The 19,674-nt window shown below is 49.0% G+C and overlaps 1 protein-coding gene across 1 annotated transcript; it reads left to right on the top strand.

Moving 5' to 3' along the window:
• The first annotated feature begins 383 nt into the window (after positions 1-383).
• Positions 384-18,653, top strand: polr1e (RNA polymerase I subunit E). The gene is made up of 12 exons (XM_045223366.1): positions 384-489; positions 4,399-4,502; positions 5,552-5,628; positions 5,900-5,985; positions 10,540-10,598; positions 10,837-10,981; positions 12,803-12,913; positions 16,341-16,437; positions 16,532-16,662; positions 17,381-17,462; positions 17,753-17,884; positions 18,294-18,653. The coding sequence occupies exons 1-12, from the start codon at positions 426-428 to the stop codon at positions 18,457-18,459; spliced, it is 1,254 nt and encodes a 417-aa protein (XP_045079301.1). The 5' UTR covers positions 384-425; the 3' UTR covers positions 18,460-18,653.
• Positions 18,654-19,674: the final 1,021 nt, after the last annotated feature.

Genomic DNA, 19,674 nt, shown 5'->3' with positions numbered 1-19,674 from the left:
GACGTCGCTGCAGTTTGTGGGGCTCCTATGTCCTCACCGGGGTAACGAGCTGCAGTACCACTCCTTGCCACAGGACGTCGCTGCAGTTTGTGGGGCTCCTATGTCCTCACCGGTGTAACGAGTTGCAGTACCACTCCTTGCCATAGGACGTCGCTGCAGTTTGTGGGGCTCCTATGTCCTCACCGGGGTAACGAGCTGCAGTACCACTCCTTGCCACAGGACATCGCTGCAGTTTGTGGGGCTCCTATGTCCTCACCGGGGTAACGAGCTGCAGTACCACTCCTTGCCACAGGACGTCGCTGCAGTTTGTGGGGCTCCTATGTCCTCACCGGGGTAACGAGCTGCAGTACCACTCCTTGCCATAGGACGTCGCTGCAGTTTGTGGGCGAATATCTCAAGATTGTTTAGGTCCGTGACTAACAAACATGGAGGCAAACTGCACGTTGGTTTGCTGTGAAGAGGAGAGAGAAACCGATAAAGCTGTTATTGGTAAATATCCTATTTATGTCACAGGCTATTATTGATTTTAAGTACATGTTTAATTACATGATTTAATTTAAGCGTCCCCAAGCATTGACATCACTGAAATCCACCCTGTTCCGTCGTTCACGTGGGTGCTCTCATGCTAGCGCAGTAACGTTAACGGGATACTTCGGGATTTTTTAATTGAAGTCCTTTATCTTACTTCCCAAGAGTCAAATTTACTAATGGGTACGATTTTTTTTAATGTCTCTGCATCCAGTATGAAGGAAGTTAAGAGGTAGGTTGGCGAGCCAATGCTAACTAGCGTAATGACCGGAAGTCTGTGTAATCTACTAGCAGTTACCATAGACTTCCAGTCATTGCGCTAACGCTAATTAGCAAACTTCCTTCGAACTGCAGGCAGAGACATTAGCTAACTAAGTTTATTTAGCTAACATTCCGTTATCTAACATTCAATTAACGTTAGCTGGGTGATATTTTAAATCTTAGTTAAAGTTACTTTTTAGGGACTAAAAGGTATTTAACTCTATTGATTAATCTGGCACCATCAACCATAGTTAGCCAGCAGAGCCGACCCACCTGCTTGCTGCTGCACTAGGGTCAGACAGCCTTCCTGTGTAGATTTAAGACACAGCAGAGCTGGGTGAGATAGGGCTAGGAAAACGTTCCTCAATCCAGGGATGAGAAATGAGTTGTACTCCGAATTGGCCCATAATACCCATAAAACCTAGCGGTTAAACAGGGAAATGGTTCCAAGCGTTTTTCCACCATTAATTTTTTCCCATAGGAATTTTAAAAACACTTAAAATAAGGGGGCTGTGTTTCGTGTAGGCTTATCCTGGCGTGACGTTTTGATAACCATGTCAATCTCTCTCTTATCAATATATTCAGCTGTATTTATTCTGATTCGAAAATGCGAATTACCATAAAAGTAGACATAATGCAAGACTACAAATCCCTGCAAGCTCCTGCACCTCATCTCTAGCTGACACCTTTGCTAACAGGTATTGTGTCGTTTTAGAACTTGCACAAGACGGTTCACAGAATTGTCAATTTAAAGAAATTTAGCCAATGTATTAATTCCTACATTTAGCTAAGATTAGATAGTTAATCCAGAGATTCTTACCTTTGCCTTGATTCGGCCGGCTCGTCCAGATCATCATCATGGCATTTGTTGTTCTTTATGATAGCCACATTAGCAGCCAATTAGCATTTCATGTTTGGGGGGTTAAATACAGGCAAATATATTGATAAAAGTCATGGTTATCAAAACGTCAAGCCAGGGTAAGCCTACGTGAAACACAGCCCTTATTTTAAGCGTTTCTAAAATCCCCTATGGGAAAAATGAATGGTGTAAAAAATGATTGGAACCATTTCCCTGTTTGACCGCTAGGTGTTATGGGTATTATGACTCATAGTGTGGTACTCTATTATCCCAGCTGTTACATTTGAGAAGATTGAACGACTGCTAGTTTTTATGGAAAACTGACCGCTTCGATCCTCATGCTAGGTAGCAGAAGCCACAGCAGCCATTTTGGAATGGCAGTGTCAGCCAATCAGCTCATTTGTTGTGCAGCTGTAAGCAAGCGGGTCGGATCTGCTGGCTACCATACAGGATGTTCCATATATAGTGTTCTATTTTTTGACCAGGTGGTGGCGCCCTATCCCCATACAGCTAGTTAACTTACAGGTGGTGGCGCCCTATCCCCATACAGCTAGTGTACCACTTGACCAGGTGGTGGCGCCTATCCCTATCCCCATACAGCTAGTGTACCACTTTTGACCAGGTGGTGGCGCCCTATCCCCATACAGTTAGTAGACCAGGTGGTGGCGCCCTATCCCCATACAGCTAGTGTACCACTTTTGACCAGGTGGTGGCGCCCTATCCCCATACAGCTAGTGTACCACTTTTGACCAGGTGGTGGCGCCCTATCCCCATACAGCTAGTGTACCACTTTTGACCAGGTGGTGGCGCCTATCCCCATACAGCTAGTGTACCACTTTTGACCAGGTGGTGGCGCCCTATCCCCATACAGCTAGTGTACCACTTTTGACCAGGTGGTGGCGCCCTGTATTGTGTCCTACTTTTGACCAATGACAGGGGGATAGATAGCTGACTAGTGGTGGCTTCAGCATGATGAATGTCCATTGAGGTGTGGGCAGGGTAAAATAGACGTTTGGGGGGGTTAAATGTCCATGGGGGAGCAGCAGGGGGGTAGGAAGACCTGGGGGGCAATCCTTGCGGTCCGCGGCGGTGGAGTTGCGGTACCAGGCTGTGATGCAGCCCGACAGTATGCTCTCGATGGTGCTACTGTAGAACACTGTGAAGGCCCTCGGGGACAGGACACATTTCTTCAGCATCCTGAGGGTTGAAGAGTCGCTGTCGTGCCTTCTTCACCACGGTGTCCGAGGGCCCTCGCATCTTCTGAGATGTGCACCTCGAGGAACTTGACGTGATTTACCGTCTCCGCGGCAGCCCAGTTGATGAGGATGGGGGCGTGTTTCCATCATGGTTCCTCCTGAAGTCCACAATCAGCTCCTTTGTTTTGCTGACGTTGAGGGGAGAGGTTGGTTACCCTGGCAACACGCCGTCAGACTGACGTTGAGGGGAGAGGTTGGTTACCCTGGCAGCACGCCGCCAGACTGACATTGAGGGGAGAGGTTATTTCCCTGGCACCACGCCGCCAGACTGACGTTGAGGGGAGAGGTTGGTTACCCTGGCAACACGCCGTCAGACTGACGTTGAGGGGAGAGGTTGTTTCCCTGGCACCACGCCGTCAGACTGACGTTGAGGGGAGAGGTTGTTTCCCTGGCAACACGCCGTCAGACTGACGTTGAGGGGAGATGTTGTTTCCCTGGCAGCACGCCGTCAGACTGACATTGAGGGGAGAGGTTATTTCCCTGGCACCACGCCGTCAGACTGACGTTGAGGGGAGAGGTTGGTTACCTGGCAACACGCCGTCAGACTGACGTTGAGGGGAGATGTTGTTTCCCTGGCAGCACGCCGTCAGACTGACGTTGAGGGGAGAGGTTGGTTACCCTGGCAACACGCCGTCAGACTGACGTTGAGGGGAGAGGTTGTTTCCCTGGCACCACGCCGTCAGAGTGACGTTGAGGGGAGAGGTTGTTTCCCTGGCAGCACGCCGTCAGACTGACGTTGAGGGGAGAGGTTGTTTCCCTGGCACCACGCCGTCAGTCTGACGTTGAGGGGAGAGGTTGGTTACCCTGGCAACACGCCGTCAGACTGACGTTGAGGGGAGAGGTTGTTTCCCTGGCACCACGCCGTCAGTCTGACGTTGAGGGGAGAGGTTGTTTACCTGGCAACACGCCCGTCAGACTGACGTTGAGGGAGAGGTTGTTTCCCTGGCACCACGCCGTCAGACTGACGTTGAGGGGAGAGGTTGGTTACCTGGCAGCACGCCGTCAGACTGACGTTGAGGGAGAGGTTGTTTACCTGGCAACACGCCTCAACTGACGTTGAGGGGAGAGGTTGGTTACCTGGCACCACGCCGTCAGAGTGACCACCTCCTCTCTGTAGGTCGTCTCGTCGTTGGTGGTGATCAGGCCTACCACTGTCATATCCTCAGTGAACTTGATGATGGAGTTGGAACTGTGTGGATATGCAGTCGTGGGGATACAGGGAGTACAGGAGGGGACTGAGGACGCACCCTTGTGGGGCCCCCGTGTTGAGAATCAGGGTCGAGGAGGTAATGTGTTGCCTACCTTCACCACCAGGGGGCGGCCCAACAGGAAGTCCAGGACCCAGTTGCACAGGGAGGAGTTCAGTCCCAGGGCCGTGATCTTAGTGGTGAGCAAAGAGGGGGCACTATGGTATTGAAGGCCGAGCTGTAGTCGATGAACAGCATCCTCACACATGCATTCATATCAATCATCGATCCGCTTCTCCTTCGACAGTTCAGTTCTCTAATGGCAACCTGAGAAACACGGAGCAGCTGGACTTCAGCTTCTACAAGAACATGGACGAGACCAACCCCAGGAAGAAGCACCGACGCATGCTGGTGAGACCACTGCAACTGCTGTAGGGGTGAAGCTGCCTGTAGACGCTGATCTCGGATCAGTTTTGGGTCTGTACCAAGGGGACACTTCACCCCGGGGAGCACAACACTTAGTTGTCCTTCTGTAGATAAATACCAGGACACTTCGCCCCCGGGGAGCACAACACTTAGTTGTCCTTCTGTAGATAAATACCAGGACACTTCGCCCCCGGGGAGCACAACACTTAGTTGTCCTTCTGTAGATAAATACCAGGACACTTCACCCCCGGGGAGCACAACACTTAGTTGTCCTTCTGTAGATAAATACCAGGACACTTCGCCCCCGGGGAGCACAACACTTAGTTGTCCTTCTGTAGATAAATACCAGGACACTTCACCCCCGGGAGCACAACACTTAGTTGTCCTTCTGTAGATAAATACCAGGACACTTCACCCCCGGGAGCACAACACTTAGTTGTCCTTCTGTAGATAAATACCAGGACACTTCACCCCCGGGAGCACAACACTTAGTTGTCCTTCTGTAGATAAATACCAGGACACTTCACCCCCGGGAGCACAACACTTAGTTGTCCTTCTGTAGATAAATACCAGGACACTTTGGTTAAAACACCATTCGTTGTTTCTGTGATTAGGCTTCATCTCTCTAACATACAACACTTAGTTGTCCTTCTGTAGATAAATACCGGGACACTTTGGTTAAAACACCATTCGTTGTTTCTGTGATTAGGCTTCATCTCTCTAACATACAACACTTAGTTGTCCTTCTGTAGATAAATACCGGGACACTTTGGTTAAAAACACCATTCGTTGTTTCTGTGATAATAGGCTTCATCTCTCTAACATACAACACTTAGTTGTCCTTCTGTAGATAAATACCGGGACACTTTGGTTAAAACACCATTCGTTGTTTCTGTGATTAGGCTTCATCTCTCTAACATACAACACTTAGTTGTCCTTCTGTAGATAAATACCGGGACACTTTGGTTAAAACACCATTCGTTGTTTCTGTGATTAGGCTTCATCTCTCTAACATGGTCATTTTTCTGTCTCAGGTTGCAGAATCAGACAGACTCTCCTATGTTGGGAATAACTTTGGAACGGGATCCCTAAAGTGCAACAACCTTTGCAAGTAAGTTTATTTCAGAGTTCAACAGCTCAAAACCCTGAGTTGCGTTCAGGAGAGACACCACCATGCTACAGCTGTTATCAACACAGTGGGGACCACTTTGTTATTGTTCCAACTGCAGATTGACTCTTTGACAAATCTGTACAGCTATTATGTCCCTCGGCTGTTTACCAAAACAGTGGCTGGGTGACCATGTGTTGTTATATTCCAGGTATTATGTCCTCAGCTGTTTACCAAAACAGTGGCAGGGTGACGTTGTGTTGTTATATTCCAGGTATTATGTGGGGGTGCTGAACAAGGAGACCATGAGGATGGAGGTGCACAGCGCTCAACTCTTCAACATGCAGCCCATCATCCCAGGTAAAGCTAACCCTTAAACATCGTGTCAATGTGACGTTCTACGGCAGAAACCCTTCAGCATCGTGTCAATGTGACGTTCTACGGCAGAAACCCTTCAGCATCGTGTCAATGTGACGTTCCACCTTCTACGCCAGAAACCAACCAAAACCGACTTTTACTTCGTATTATTTAAATTTCACAAGATAGAATGGGTCAGCCACCGAGAATTGAACCTCTGCGATTCTTCAGCTTGGACGCTGCCATTGCAGTACAGCAGCTTTCGTTGATTTCAAAGGAGCGTTCCCTCAGTGTCTGATGTCTGTAGTGTAGCAAGGCCATAAGGATACAGAGGGACTACTCTCCAAGGCATCGACCCAATCCCAAATCAACCCCTACGCCCTACGCCCTATGCCAGGGTTCTTCAATTCCGGTCCTGGAGGGCCGAAACACCTCTGTTTTTCATCCTCTCCTTCTAAATCAGGGGCTAATTCAGACCTGGGACACACCAGGTGAGTGCAATTAACTACCAGGTAGAAATAAAAAACAGAAGTGTTTCGGCCCTCCAGGACCGGAATTGAAGAACCCTGCCAATCCCAAATCAACCCCTACGCCCTAAGCCCTACGCCCTACGCCCTTGTGGAGATCTGGGAGGATTCGACAGCCCTCTCTGATAGGTGGAAGTTTCACCATATGACCTACACTAGCGTTTCAAATGGGTTGAAATCAGGTGAGTTTTCCCGGGACTACAACAAAAATGTTTGCTGTCGGGGAAACTGGAGGACTGGAGTTGGGAAACACTGACCTATACCAATCAAATCTCAGATCTCCACAAGCACATTGGACTGGAGTTGGGAAACACTGACCTATACCAATCACAATCTCAGATCTCCACAAGCACATTGGACTGGAGTTGGGAAACACTGACCTATACCAATCACAATCTCAGATCTCCACAAGCACATTGGACTGGAGTTGGGAAACACTGACCTATACCAATCAACATCTCAGATCTCCACAAGCACATTGGACTGGAGTTGGGAAACACTGACCTATACCAATCAACATCTCAGATCTCCACAAGCACATTGGACTGGAGTTGGGAAACACTGACCTATACCAATCACAATCTCAGATCTCCACAAGCACATTGGACTGGAGTTGGGAAACACTGACCTATACCAATCACAATCTCAGATCTCCACAAGCACATTGGACTGGAGTTGGGAAACACTGACCTATACCAATCACAATCTCAGATCTCCACAAGCACATTGGACTGGAGTTGGGAAACACTGACCTATACCAATCACAATCTCAGATCTCCACAAGCACATTGGACTGGAGTTGGGAAACACTGACCTATACCAATCACAATCTCAGATCTCCACAAGCACATTGGACTGGAGTTGGGAAACACTGACCTATACCAATCAAAATCTCAGATCTCCACAAGCACATTGGACTGGAGTTGGGAAACACTGACCTATACCAATCACAATCTCAGATCTCCACAAGCACATTGGACTGGAGTTGTGAAACACTGACCTATACCAATCAAAATCTCAGATCTCCACAAGCACATTGAGGTTGATTTGTGATTGGGCCATCAACTACTGTTTTAAAAACAGTTGGATGAATGGCTGTCCAAAATCAAATCAAATGTTATGTCACATGCGCCGAATACAACAGGTTTTAGACCTTACTGTGAAATGCTTACTGACAAGCCCTTAACTGACGTAAATTGGATGTTGCTCTGCCTGCCTGACGTAACTGGGATGTTGCTCTGCCTGAGTGACGTAACTGGGATGTTGCTCTGCCTGCCTGACGTAACTGGGATGTTGCTCTGCCTGAGTGACGTAACTGGGATGTTGCTCTGCCTGACTGACATAACTGGGATGTTGCTCTGCCTGACTGACGTAACTGGAATGTTTGCTCTGCCTGACTGACGTAACTGGGATGTTGCTCTGCCTGCCTGACGTAACTGGGATGTTGCTCTGCCTGACTGACGTAACTGGGATGTTGCTCTGCCTGACTGACGTAACTGGGATGTTGCTCTGCCTGAGTGACGTAACTGGGATGTTGCTCTGCCTGAGTGACGTAACTGGGATGTTGCTCTGCCTGAGTGACGTAACTGGGATGTTGCTCTGCCTGAGTGACGTAACTGGGATGTTGCTCTGCCTGACTGACGTAACTGGGATGTTGCTCTGCCTGACTGACGTAACTGGGATGTTGCTCTGCCTGACTGACGTAACTGGGATGTTGCTCTGCCTGACTGACGTAACTGGGATGTTGCTCTGCCTGACTGACGTAACTGGGATGTTGCTCTGCCTGACTGACGTAACTGGGATGTTGCTCTGCCTGACTGACTGACGTAACTGGGATGTTGCTCTGCCTGACTGACGTAACTGGGATGTTGCTCTGCCTGACTGACGTAACTGGGATGTTGCTCTGCCTGACTGACGTAACTGGGATGTTGCTCTGCCTGACTGACGTAACTGGGATGTTGCTCTGCCTGACTGACGTAACTGGGATGTTGCTCTGCCTGACTGACGTAACTGGGATGTTGCTCTGCCTGACTGACGTAACTGGGATGTTGCTCTGCCTGACTGACGTAACTGGGATGTTGCTCTGCCTGACTGACGTAACTGGGATGTTGCTCTGCCTGACTGACGTAACTGGGACGTTTGCTCTGCCTGACTGACTGACGTAACTGGGATGTTGCTCTGCCTGACTGACGTAACTGGGATGTTGCTCTGCCTGACTGACGTAACTGGGATGTTGCTCTGCCTGACTGACGTAACTGGGATGTTTGCTCTGCCTGACTGACGTAACTGGGATGTTGCTCTGCCTGACTGACGTAACTGGGATGTTGCTCTGCCTGAGTGACGTAACTGGGATGTTGCTCTGCCTGACTGACGTAACTGGGATGTTTGCTCTGCCTGCCTGACGTAACTGGGATGTTTGCTCGGCCTGACTGACGTAACTGGGATGTTGCTCTGCCTGACTGACGTAACTGGGATGTTGCTCTGCCTGACTGACGTAACTGGGATGTTGCTCTGCCTGACTGACGTAACTGGGATGTTGCTCTGCCTGACTGACGTAACTGGGATGTTGCTCTGCCTGACTGACGTAACTGGGATGTTGCTCTGCCTGACATAACTGGGATGTTGCTCTGCCTGACTGACGTAACTGGGATGTTTGCTCTGCCTGCCTGACTGACGTAACTGGGATGTTGCTCTGCCTGACTGACGTAACTGGGATGTTGCTCTGCCTGACTGACGTAACTGGGATGTTGCTCTGCCTGACTGACGTAACTGGGATGTTGCTCTGCCTGACTGACGTAACTGGGATGTTGCTCTGCCTGACATAACTGGGATGTTGCTCTGCCTGACTGACGTAACTGGGATGTTTGCTCTGCCTGCCTGACGTAACTGGGATGTTGCTCTGCCTGCCTGACGTAACTGGGATGTTGCTCTGCCTGACTGACGTAACTGGGATGTTGCTCTGCCTGACTGACGTAACTGGGATGTTTGCTCTGCTTGACTGACGTAACTGGGATGTTGCTCTGCCTGACTGACGTAACTGGGATGTTGCTCTGCCTGACTGACGTAACTGGGATGTTGCTCTGCCTGACATAACTGGGATGTTGCTCTGCCTGACTGACGTAACTGGGATGTTTGCTCTGCCTGCCTGACTGACGTAACTGGGATGTTGCTCTGCCTGACTGACGTAACTGGGATGTTGCTCTGCCTGACTGACGTAACTGGGATGTTGCTCTGCCTGACTGACGTAACTGGGATGTTTGCTCTGCCTGACTGACGTAACTGGGATGTTGCTCTGCCTGACTGACGTAACTGGGATGTTGCTCTGCCTGACTGACGTAACTGGGATGTTGCTCTGCCTGACTGACGTAACTGGGATGTTTGCTCTGCCTGACTGACGTAACTGGGATGTTGCTCTGCCTGACGTAACTGGGATGTTGCTCTGCCTGACTGACGTAACTGGGATGTTGCTCTGCCTGACGTAACTGGGATGTTGCTCTGCCTGACTGACGTAACTGGGATGTTGCTCTGCCTGACTGACGTAACTGGGATGTTTGCTCTGCCTGACTGACGTAACTGGGATGTTGCTCTGCCTGACTGACTGACGTAACTGGGATGTTGCTCTGCCTGCCTGACGTAACTGGGATGTTGCTCTGCCTGCCTGACGTAACTGGGATGTTGCTCTGCCTGACTGATGTAACTGGGATGTTTGCTCTGCCTGACTGACGTAACTGGGATGTTGCTCTGCCTGACTGACGTAACTGGGATGTTGCTCTGCCTGACTGACGTAACTGGGATGTTGCTCTGCCTGACTGACGTAACTGGGATGTTGCTCTGCCTGACATAACTGGGATGTTGCTCTGCCTGACTGACGTAACTGGGATGTTGCTCTGCCTGACATAACTGGGATGTTGCTCTGCCTGACTGACGTAACTGGGATGTTGCTCTGCCTGACATAACTGGGATGTTGCTCTGCCTGACTGACGTAACTGGGATGTTGCTCTGCCTGACTGACATGTTGTCTGTTTCCCAGGGGAGTCGTCTACAGCGAATGATGCGTCCCAGAACACAGATCTAACATACAGGGAGAAGGTACCTTCATTCGTCTCTGTTTAAAACAGAACTGGAGCGTTCTGTTAGTCTTGAACCCCTCCCCCTTTAGTCTCTAGCCCAGAGGGGTTAGAATCTCTACATACTTCCTATCAAGGTTTAACAAATGTTTAAGTGTTGTTGTTTGTTTTTACTAAATCCACTGCGAGCTACATTTTCAATCTGCATTTGATCACGTCAATCATCCCGTAATGAGTAACTTATCACCCCCCCCGACAAGGTGGACTCTCTGATCGAGGCGTTTGGCACCAACAAGCAGAAGAGAGCTCTGAGCTCCAGGAGGCTGAACCAGGTGGGCAGTGAGACCCTGCAGAGTGCAGTAGCCAAGGCTGCCCACTCCGTCATCGACCAGAAGGGCCTGGAAGGTAAAACAAAAACACTCACCTACAGCGCATTCGGAAAGTATTCAAGACCCCCCCCCCCCCTTCCCCCCCGTTTTTTTTCTCCACATTTTGTTATGTTACAGCCTTATTCTAAAATCGATTACATAATTCCCCCCCCCCCCCCCAATCTACACACCTGCCTATTGAAATCACTGGCCACTTTAAGAAATGGAACACTAGTCACTTTAATAATGTTTACATATCTTGCACTACTCATCTCATATGTATTCTATATTATTCTACTGTATCTTAGTCCATGCCGCTCTGTCATTGCTCGTCCATATATGTATATATTCTTAAATCCCATTCCTTACTGGTTTTGTGTGTATTGGGTATATGTTGTGAAATTGTTAGATATTACTGCACTGTCGGAGCTAGAAGCACAAGCATTTCGCTACACCCGTTATAACATCTGCTAAACACGTGTATGTGACAAATACAATTTGATTTGATTTGAACACCCCATAATAACGAAGCGAAAACAGGTATAGAAATGTTTGCAAATTTATTAAAAAATAAAAAAACAGAAATTAGTATTCAGACCCTTTTGCTATGAGACTCGAAATTGAGCTCAGGTGCATCCTGTTTCGATTGATCATCCTTGATGTTTCTACAACTTGATTGGAGTCCACCTGTGGTAAATTAAATTGATTGAACATGATTTGGAAAGGGACACACGTCTATATAAGGTCCCCACAGTTGACAGTGCATATCAGAGCAAAAACATTTACATTCACATCATTTAGCAGACGCTCTTATCCAGAGCGACTTACAAATTGGTGCAACCCAACCATGAGGTCGAAGGAATTGTCCGTAGAGATCCGAGACAGGATTGTGTCGAGGCACAGATCTGGGGAAGGGTACCAAAACATTTCTGCAGCATTGAAGGTCCCCAAGAACACAGTGGCCTCCATCATTCTTAAATGGAAGAAGTTCGGAACCACCAAGACTCTTCCTAGAGCTGGCCGCCCGGCCAAACTGAGCAATCGGGGGAGAAGGGCCTTGGTCAGGGAGGTGACCAAGAACCAGATGGTCACTCTGAAAGAGCGCCAGAGTTCCTCTGTGGAGATGGGAGAAACTTCCAGAAGGACAACCATCTCTGCAGCACTCCACCAATCAGGCCTTTATGGTAGAGTGGCCAGGTGGAAGCCACTCCTCAGTAAAAGGCACATGACAGCCTGATTGGAGTTTGCCAAAAGGCACCTAAAGGATTCTCGGACCATGAGAAACAAGATGCTCTGGTCAGATGAAACCAAGATTGAACCCGGCAGGCACTGGGAGACTAGTCAGGATCAAGGGAAAGATGAACTCAGCAAAGTACAAAGAGATCCCTGATGAAAACCTGCTCCAGAGCGCTCAGGACCTCAGACTGGGACGAAGGTTCACCTTCCAACAGGACAACGACCCTAAGCACACAGCCAAGACAACGCAGGAGTGGCTTCGGGACAAGTCTCTGAAATGTCCTTGAGTGGCCCAGCCAGAGCCCAAACTTGAACCCTGTGTCTAGATTAACGAGGGGGGGACTATTGAATCCATTTTAGAATAAGGCAGTAACGTAACAAAATGTGGGAAAAGTAAAGGGGTCTGAATACTTTCTGAAGGCACTGTACGGTTTATGTCTAAACACCATCAGACCAGAAGGTAGTGGAATGTAACACACCTGTATACGTACACAAAGACTTGAACACACACACACACCTGTCCAGTAACACACACACACACACCTGTACAGTCACACACACACACACCTGTCCAGTAACACACACACACACCTGAAACATAGTAAATGCTTCCCCCCCCCAGCTCTGCAGCAGGAGGTGACTCAGACAGAGTCCCAGTCTGAAGTATCTCATTACCTTCCTCCCTGCTACCCCGACGCTGACACACCTCAACACGTCTACCTGTTTGACGACAGTATCCTTCACCTGGACAGTGTGTGTGTGTGTGTGTGTGAGAGAGAGAGCAGGTAAAGGTGTGTGTATGACCGACCTCAAGTCCCAAGTGTGTGTGTCCAGGTTAAGCTGTGTGTGTGTGTCCAGGTTAAGCTGTGTGTGTGTGTCTGTCCAGGTTAAGCTGTGTGTGTGACCCCAGGTTAAGCTGTGTGTGTGTGTCCAGGTTAAGCTGTGTGTGTGTGTGTGTCCAGGTTAAGCTGTGTGTGTGTCCAGGTTAAGCTGTGTGTCTGTCCAGGTTAAGCTGTGTGTGTGTCCAGGTTAAGCTGTGTGTGACCCCAGGTTAAGCTGTGTGTGTGTCCAGGTTAAGCTGTGTGTGTGTCCAGGTTAAGCTGTGTGTGTGTGTGTCCAGGTTAAGCTGTGTGTGTGTCCAGGTTAAGCTGTGTGTGTGTGTGTCCAGGTTAAGCTGTGTGTGTGTGTGTGTCCAGGTTAAGCTGTGTGTGTGTCCAGGTTAAGCTGTGTGTGTGTCCAGGTTAAGCTGTGTGTGTATGTCCAGGTTAAGCTGTGTGTGTGTCCAGGTTAAGCTGTGTGTGTGTCCAGGTTAAGCTGTGTGTGTGTCCAGGTTAAGCTGTGTGTGTGTCCAGGTTAAGCTGTGTGTGTGTGTGTCCAGGTTAAGCTGTGTGTGTGTGTGTCCAGGTTAAGCTGTGTGTGTGTGTGTCCAGGTTAAGCTGTGTGTGTGTCCAGGTTAAGCTGTGTGTCTGTCCAGGTTAAGCTGTGTGTGTGTGTCCAGGTTAAGCTGTGTGTCTGTGTCCAGGTTAAGCTGTGTGTCTGTGTCCAGGTTAAGCTGTGTGTGTGTGTCCAGGTTAAGCTGTGTGTGTGTGTCCAGGTTAAGCTGTGTGTGTGTGTCCAGGTTAAGCTGTGTGTGTGTCCAGGTTAAGCTGTGTGTGTGTCCAGGTTAAGCTGTGTGTGTGTCCAGGTTAAGCTGTGTGTGTGTCCAGGTTAAGCTGTGTGTCTCAGGTTAAGCTGTGTGTGTCCAGGTTAAGCTGTGTGTGTGTCCAGGTTAAGCTGTGTGTGTGTGTCCAGGTTAAGCTGTGTGTGTGTCCAGGTTAAGCTGTGTCTGTGTCCAGGTTAAGCTGTGTCTGTGTCCAGGTTAAGCTGTGTGTGTGTGTGTGTCCAGGTTAAGCTGTGTGTGTGTCCAGGTTAAGCTGTGTGTCCAGGTTAAGCTGTGTGTGTGTCCAGGTTAAGCTGTGTGTGTGTCCAGGTTAAGCTGTGTGTGTGTGTCCAGGTTAAGCTGTGTGTGTGTCCAGGTTAAGCTGTGTGTGTGTCCAGGTTAAGCTGTGTGTGTGTCCAGGTTAAGCTGTGTGTGTGTGTCCAGGTTAAGCTGTGTGTGTGTCCAGGTTAAGCTGTGTGTGTGTCCAGGTTAAGCTGTGTGTCTGTCCAGGTTAAGCTGTGTGTGTGTGTCCAGGTTAAGCTGTGTGTGTGTGTCCAGGTTAAGCTGTGTGTGTGTCCAGGTTAAGCTGTGTGTGTGTCCAGGTTAAGCTGTGTGTGTGTCCAGGTTAAGCTGTGTGTGTGTGTGTGTGTGTGTCCAGGTTAAGCTGTGTGTGTGTCCAGGTTAAGCTGTGTGTGTGTCCAGGTTAAGCTGTGTGTGTGTCCAGGTTAAGCTGTGTGTGTGTGTCCAGGTTAAGCTGTGTGTGTGTCCAGGTTAAGCTGTGTGTGTGTCCAGGTTAAGCTGTGTGTGTGTCCAGGTTAAGCTGTGTGTCTGTCCAGGTTAAGCTGTGTGTGTGTGTCCAGGTTAAGCTGTGTGTCTGTGTCCAGGTTAAGCTGTGTGTGTGTGTCCAGGTTAAGCTGTGTGTGTGTGTCCAGGTTAAGCTGTGTGTGTGTGTCCAGGTTAAGCTGTGTGTGTGTCCAGGTTAAGCTGTGTGTGTCCAGGTTAAGCTGTGTGTGTGTCCAGGTTAAGCTGTGTGTGTGTCCAGGTTAAGCTGTGTGTGTGTCCAGGTTAAGCTGTGTGTGTGTCCAGGTTAAGCTGTGTGTCTGTCCAGGTTAAGCTGTGTGTGTCTGTCCAGGTTAAGCTGTGTGTGTGTGTCCAGGTTAAGCTGTGTGTGTGTCCAGGTTAAGCTGTGTGTGTGTCCAGGTTAAGCTGTGTGTGTGTCCAGGTTAAGCTGTGTGTGTCCAGGTTAAGCTGTGTGTTTGTCCAGGTTAAGCTGTGTGTGTGTCCAGGTTAAGCTGTGTGTGTGTCCAGGTTAAGCTGTGTGTGTGTCCAGGTTAAGCTGTGTGTGTGTCCAGGTTAAGCTGTGTGTGTCCAGGTTAAGCTGTGTGTGTCCAGGTTAAGCTGTGTGTTTGTCCAGGTTAAGCTGTGTGTGTGTCCAGGTTAAGCTGTGTGTGTGTCCAGGTTAAGCTGTGTGTGTGTCCAGGTTAAGCTGTGTGTGTGTCCAGGTTAAGCTGTGTGTGTGTCCAGGTTAAGCTGTGTGTGTGTCCAGGTTAAGCTGTGTGTGTGTCCAGGTTAAGCTGTGTGTGTGTCCAGGTTAAACTGTGTGTGTGTCCAGGTTAAGCTGTGTGTCTGTCCAGGTTAAGCTGTGTGTCTGTCCAGGTTAAGCTGTGTGTCTGTCCAGGTTAAGCTGTGTGTCTGTCCAGGTTAAGCTGTGTGTCTGTCCAGGTTAAGCTGTGTGTCTGTCCAGGTTAAGCTGTGTGTGTGTGTCCAGGTTAAGCTGTGTGTGTGTGTCCAGGTTAAGCTGTGTGTGTGTCCAGGTTAAGCTGTGTGTGTGTCCAGGTTAAGCTGTGTGTGTGTCCAGGTTAAGCTGTGTGTGTGTGTCCAGGTTAAGCTGTGTGTGTGTGTGTCCATGTTAAGCTGTGTGTGTGTGTGTCCATGTTAAGCTGTGTGTGTGTGTGTCCAGGTTAAGCTGTGTGTGTGTGTGTCCAGGTTAAGCTGTGTGTGTGTCCAGGTTAAGCTGTGTGTGTGTCCAGGTTAAGCTGTGTGTGTGTCCAGGTTAAGCTGTGTGTGTCCAGGTTAAGCTGTGTGTGTGTGTCCAGGTTAAGCTGTGTGTGTGTGTGTCCAGGTTAAGCTGTGTGTGTGTGTGTCCAGGTTAAGCTGTGTGTGTGTGTGTCCAGGTTAAGCTGTGTGTGTGTGTGTCCAGGTTAAGCTGTGTGTCTGTCCAGGTTAAGCTGTGTGTGTGTCCAGGTTAAGCTGTGTGTCTGTCCAGGTTAAGCTGTGTGTGTGTCCAGGTTAAGCTGTGTGTGTGTCCAGGTTAAGCTGTGTGTGTGTGTCCAGGTTAAGCTGTGTGTGTGTCCAGGTTAAGCTGTGTGTGTGTCCAGGTTAAGCTGTGTGTGTGTCCAGGTTAAGCTGTGTGTGTGTCCAGGTTAAGCTGTGTGTGTCCAGGTTAAGCTGTGTGTGTGTCCAGGTTAAGCTGTGTGTGTGTCCAGGTTAAGCTGTGTGTGTGTCCTTACCTGAGTCCCAGTCCTGTCTCCAGTGGAGTATGATGCCCTGGATGCTGCTGGTTCTAAGATGGCCGCCCTGACCCCAGAGGAACTACAGAAGATGACAGACGATGGAGGGTAGGACTACAACCCTGCTACTGTTGACATGTTCTCGTTGTTGACATGCTGTTGTTGTTGACATGTTGTTGTTGTTGACATGTTGTTGTTCCAGGTGTCTGAGCGTGGTGCGTCAGTTGGAGACCCTGCCAAGAGAGGGCGTGGCCAGAGAGAGACGGGCGCGCTGTGCCTTCTACCTCCACCTGCTGCTCAGGCTGGCACGGCAGAAAAACATCACTCGCAAGTGTGAGTGCCACGCTGTGTGTGTGTGTGTGTGTGTGTGTGTGTGTGCATTAACGAGAAGCAAGTGTTGTCTTTTTAAAAGGTCATCCTCGCTTGAGCCTTCATCTGTAGCGTTTACAGAGAAATATGATCTCTGTAAACATCAGGGGGGAAACTGCCTTTTAAAAAGGGACGCTGTCGACAACACGCCTTTAATTGAATCATCCAGACCATTTAAAGGGTTGTGTTAATGTTGTTTTCCAGTCGGGCAGGAGGAGGCCAGTCCTCGTATAATCCAGACCATTTAAGGGTTGTGTTAATGTTGTTTTCCAGTCGGGCAGGAGGAGGCCAGTCCTCGTATCCTCCAGACCATTTAAGGGTTGTGTTAATGTTGTTTTCCCAGTCGGGCAGGAGGAGGGCTGTCCTCGTATCATCCAGACCATTTAAGGGTTGTGTTAATGTTGTTTTCCAGTCGGGCAGGAGGAGGCCTGTCCTCATATCATCCAGACCATTAAGGGTTGTGTTAATGTTGTTTTCCAGTCGGGCAGGAGGAGGGCTGTCCTCATATCATCCAGACCATTAAGGGTTGTGTTAATGTTGTTTTCCAGTCGGGCAGGAGGAGGGCTGTCCTCATATCATCCAGAACATTTAAGGGTTGTGTTAATGTTTTCCAGTCGGGCAGGAGGAGGGCTGTCCTCATATCATCCAGACCATTAAGGGTTGTGTTAATGTTGTTTTCCAGTCGGGCAGGAGGAGGGCTGTCCTCATATCATCCAGAAAAAGCTGATGAGGACCTTCACCGTGGAGACCTTCAACAACGGCAGGTAGCTGTATAACTAAACTGGCACCCTGTGCTCTATATAGGGGTGACCTTTGACCCGGGCCCATAGTCTGCTTCTCAAAATGGTACCTTACATAGATACACTGTATATGGAATAGACCTCTCCTTCTTTCCTTACTCTGAGGTAAAAACACATGATTTAGTTCAATGCACCAAGCTATATTGGGGAATAGTGTGTGAGTAGGGTGGAGAACGTTGTTGATGCGTGTGAATATACCTACGTGTGTCTGTCTGTCTGTGTGTGTGTCTGTGTGTGTGTGTGTGTGTGTGTAGGGTGCAGAACGTGGTGTCCACGTCGATGCGTGTGAAGGTGGCCGCGTACTGCCTGACCCTGCTGCTCCACATGGGGGACATGACCTCTGACCTCACACTGCTACACAGAGACCTGGGGGTCACAGAGAAAAGGTGAGAGACACTGCTACACAGAGACCTGGGGGTCACAGAGAAAAGGTGAGAGACACTGCTACACAGAGACCTGGGGGTCACAGAGAAAAGGTGAGAGACACTGCTACACAGAGACCTGGGGGTCACAGAGAAAAGGTGAGAGACACTGGTACACAGAGAACAGGAGAGAGAGAGAGAGAGAATCTCCTCTGTAGCTCAATTGGTAGAGCGTGGCGCTTGTAACGCCAGGGTAGTGGGTTCGATCCCCCGGGGACCACCCATACGTAAAAATGTATGCACACATGCCTCTAAGTCGCTTTGGATAAAAGCGTCTGCTAAATGGCATATTATTATTATTTATTATGAATCATGTCAAACACAAAAGCAACAGCGTTACTGATCTTCTCTCTCTCCCTCTGTGTGTGTGTAGGATCGTGGAGGTGGCCAAGTCGATGGGGCTGACCCTGGTCAGACATGCCTGTGTGAAGGGGGACGATGCTGGGCCGACGGCTGAAAACAGACTGGCTTCCCTGGTGCTCCCCCTCGTCAAATACCAACCGTTCTCAGAGATACGCAAACGCAAAAGAATGCGGTAGGGAAAGAGAGGAAGACGTTGGTAGGAAGCAAGAGAGAGAGAGAGGGGGGGAGAGGGGGGGAGAGAGAGAGAGAGAGGGGGGAGAGGTGTGCCTAAATATGACCTAGTAAGAGAGGGAGATGGATACTAGAGACCCTCACAAAGTATTCTGGAAACAAAATGAAACATTTAACATAATAAAACAAGTCAATTCAGGTTGTGTGTGATGTCATATCTAAACTGTCTGGGAGAACCGATGAAGTGACTTATTTGGTGCTTGAAAACCTTTTATAAAGCACAGTAAAAAAACAAACAGACGCTGGTAGACTTTACATATTGGGACATTTCAGTGAGGAGACGAAACAGGACTTTTGAGAAAGAAAGGTGATTTTGTTGTTATTATTAAGGCCAGGAGTTATTCCTAGTCAGGTGGGGTCACACCGTCAGGTAAAACTCCAGTCCCTAACCACTGATACCACACCAGTCACAGTGGTTAAACATGGTAAAGTCACAGCTGAATACCGTCCATGATACCACACCAGTCACAGTGGTTAAACATGGTAAAGTCACAGCTGAATACCGTCCATGATACCACACCAGTCACAGTGGTTAAACATGGTAAAGTCACAGCTGAATACCGTCCATGATACCACACCAGTCACAGTGGGAAACATGGTAAAGTCACAGCTGAATACCGTCCCATGATACCACACCAGTCACAGCTGGAATACCGTCCATGATACCACACCAGTCACAGCTGAATACCGTCCATGATACCACACCAGTCACAGTGGTAAACATGGTAAAGTCACAGCTGAATACCGTCCATGATACCACACCAGTCACAGTGGGAAACATGGTAAAGTCACAGCTGAATACCGTCCATGATACCACACCAGTCACAGCTGAATACCGTCCATGATACCACACCAGTCACAGCTGAATACCGTCCATGATACCACACCAGTCACAGTGGTAAACATGGTAAAGTCACAGCTGAATACCGTCCATGATACCACACCAGTCAGTGGTTAAACATGGTAAAGTCACAGCTGAATACCGTCCATGATACCACACCAGTCACAGCTGAATACCGTCCATGATACCACACCAGTCACAGTGGGAAACATGGTAAAGTCACAGCTGAATACCGTCCATGAATACCACACCAGTCACAGCTGAATACCGTCCATGATACCACACCAGTCACAGCTGAATACCGTCCATGATACCACAC

This window comes from Coregonus clupeaformis, chromosome 1, assembly GCF_020615455.1.
Source record: "Coregonus clupeaformis isolate EN_2021a chromosome 1, ASM2061545v1, whole genome shotgun sequence".
Classification (NCBI taxonomy): Eukaryota; Metazoa; Chordata; class Actinopteri; order Salmoniformes; family Salmonidae; genus Coregonus; species Coregonus clupeaformis.
The sequence above is the reverse complement of the archived record's forward strand: the minus strand, read 5'-3'. Positions and strand labels throughout refer to the sequence as shown.

Bases quoted from the DNA above. Each gene is read 5' to 3' on its own strand.
- polr1e (XM_045223366.1), top strand. From the start codon at position 426: ATGGAGGCAAACTGCACGTTGGTTTGCTGTGAAGAGGAGAGAGAAACC. The intron at 16,663-17,380 runs GTGAGTGCCACG...GTTGTTTTCCAG, and splicing joins GAAAAACATCACTCGCAAGT to TCGGGCAGGAGGAGGGCTGT. The intron at 17,885-18,293 runs GTGAGAGACACT...GTGTGTGTGTAG, and splicing joins CTGGGGGTCACAGAGAAAAG to GATCGTGGAGGTGGCCAAGT.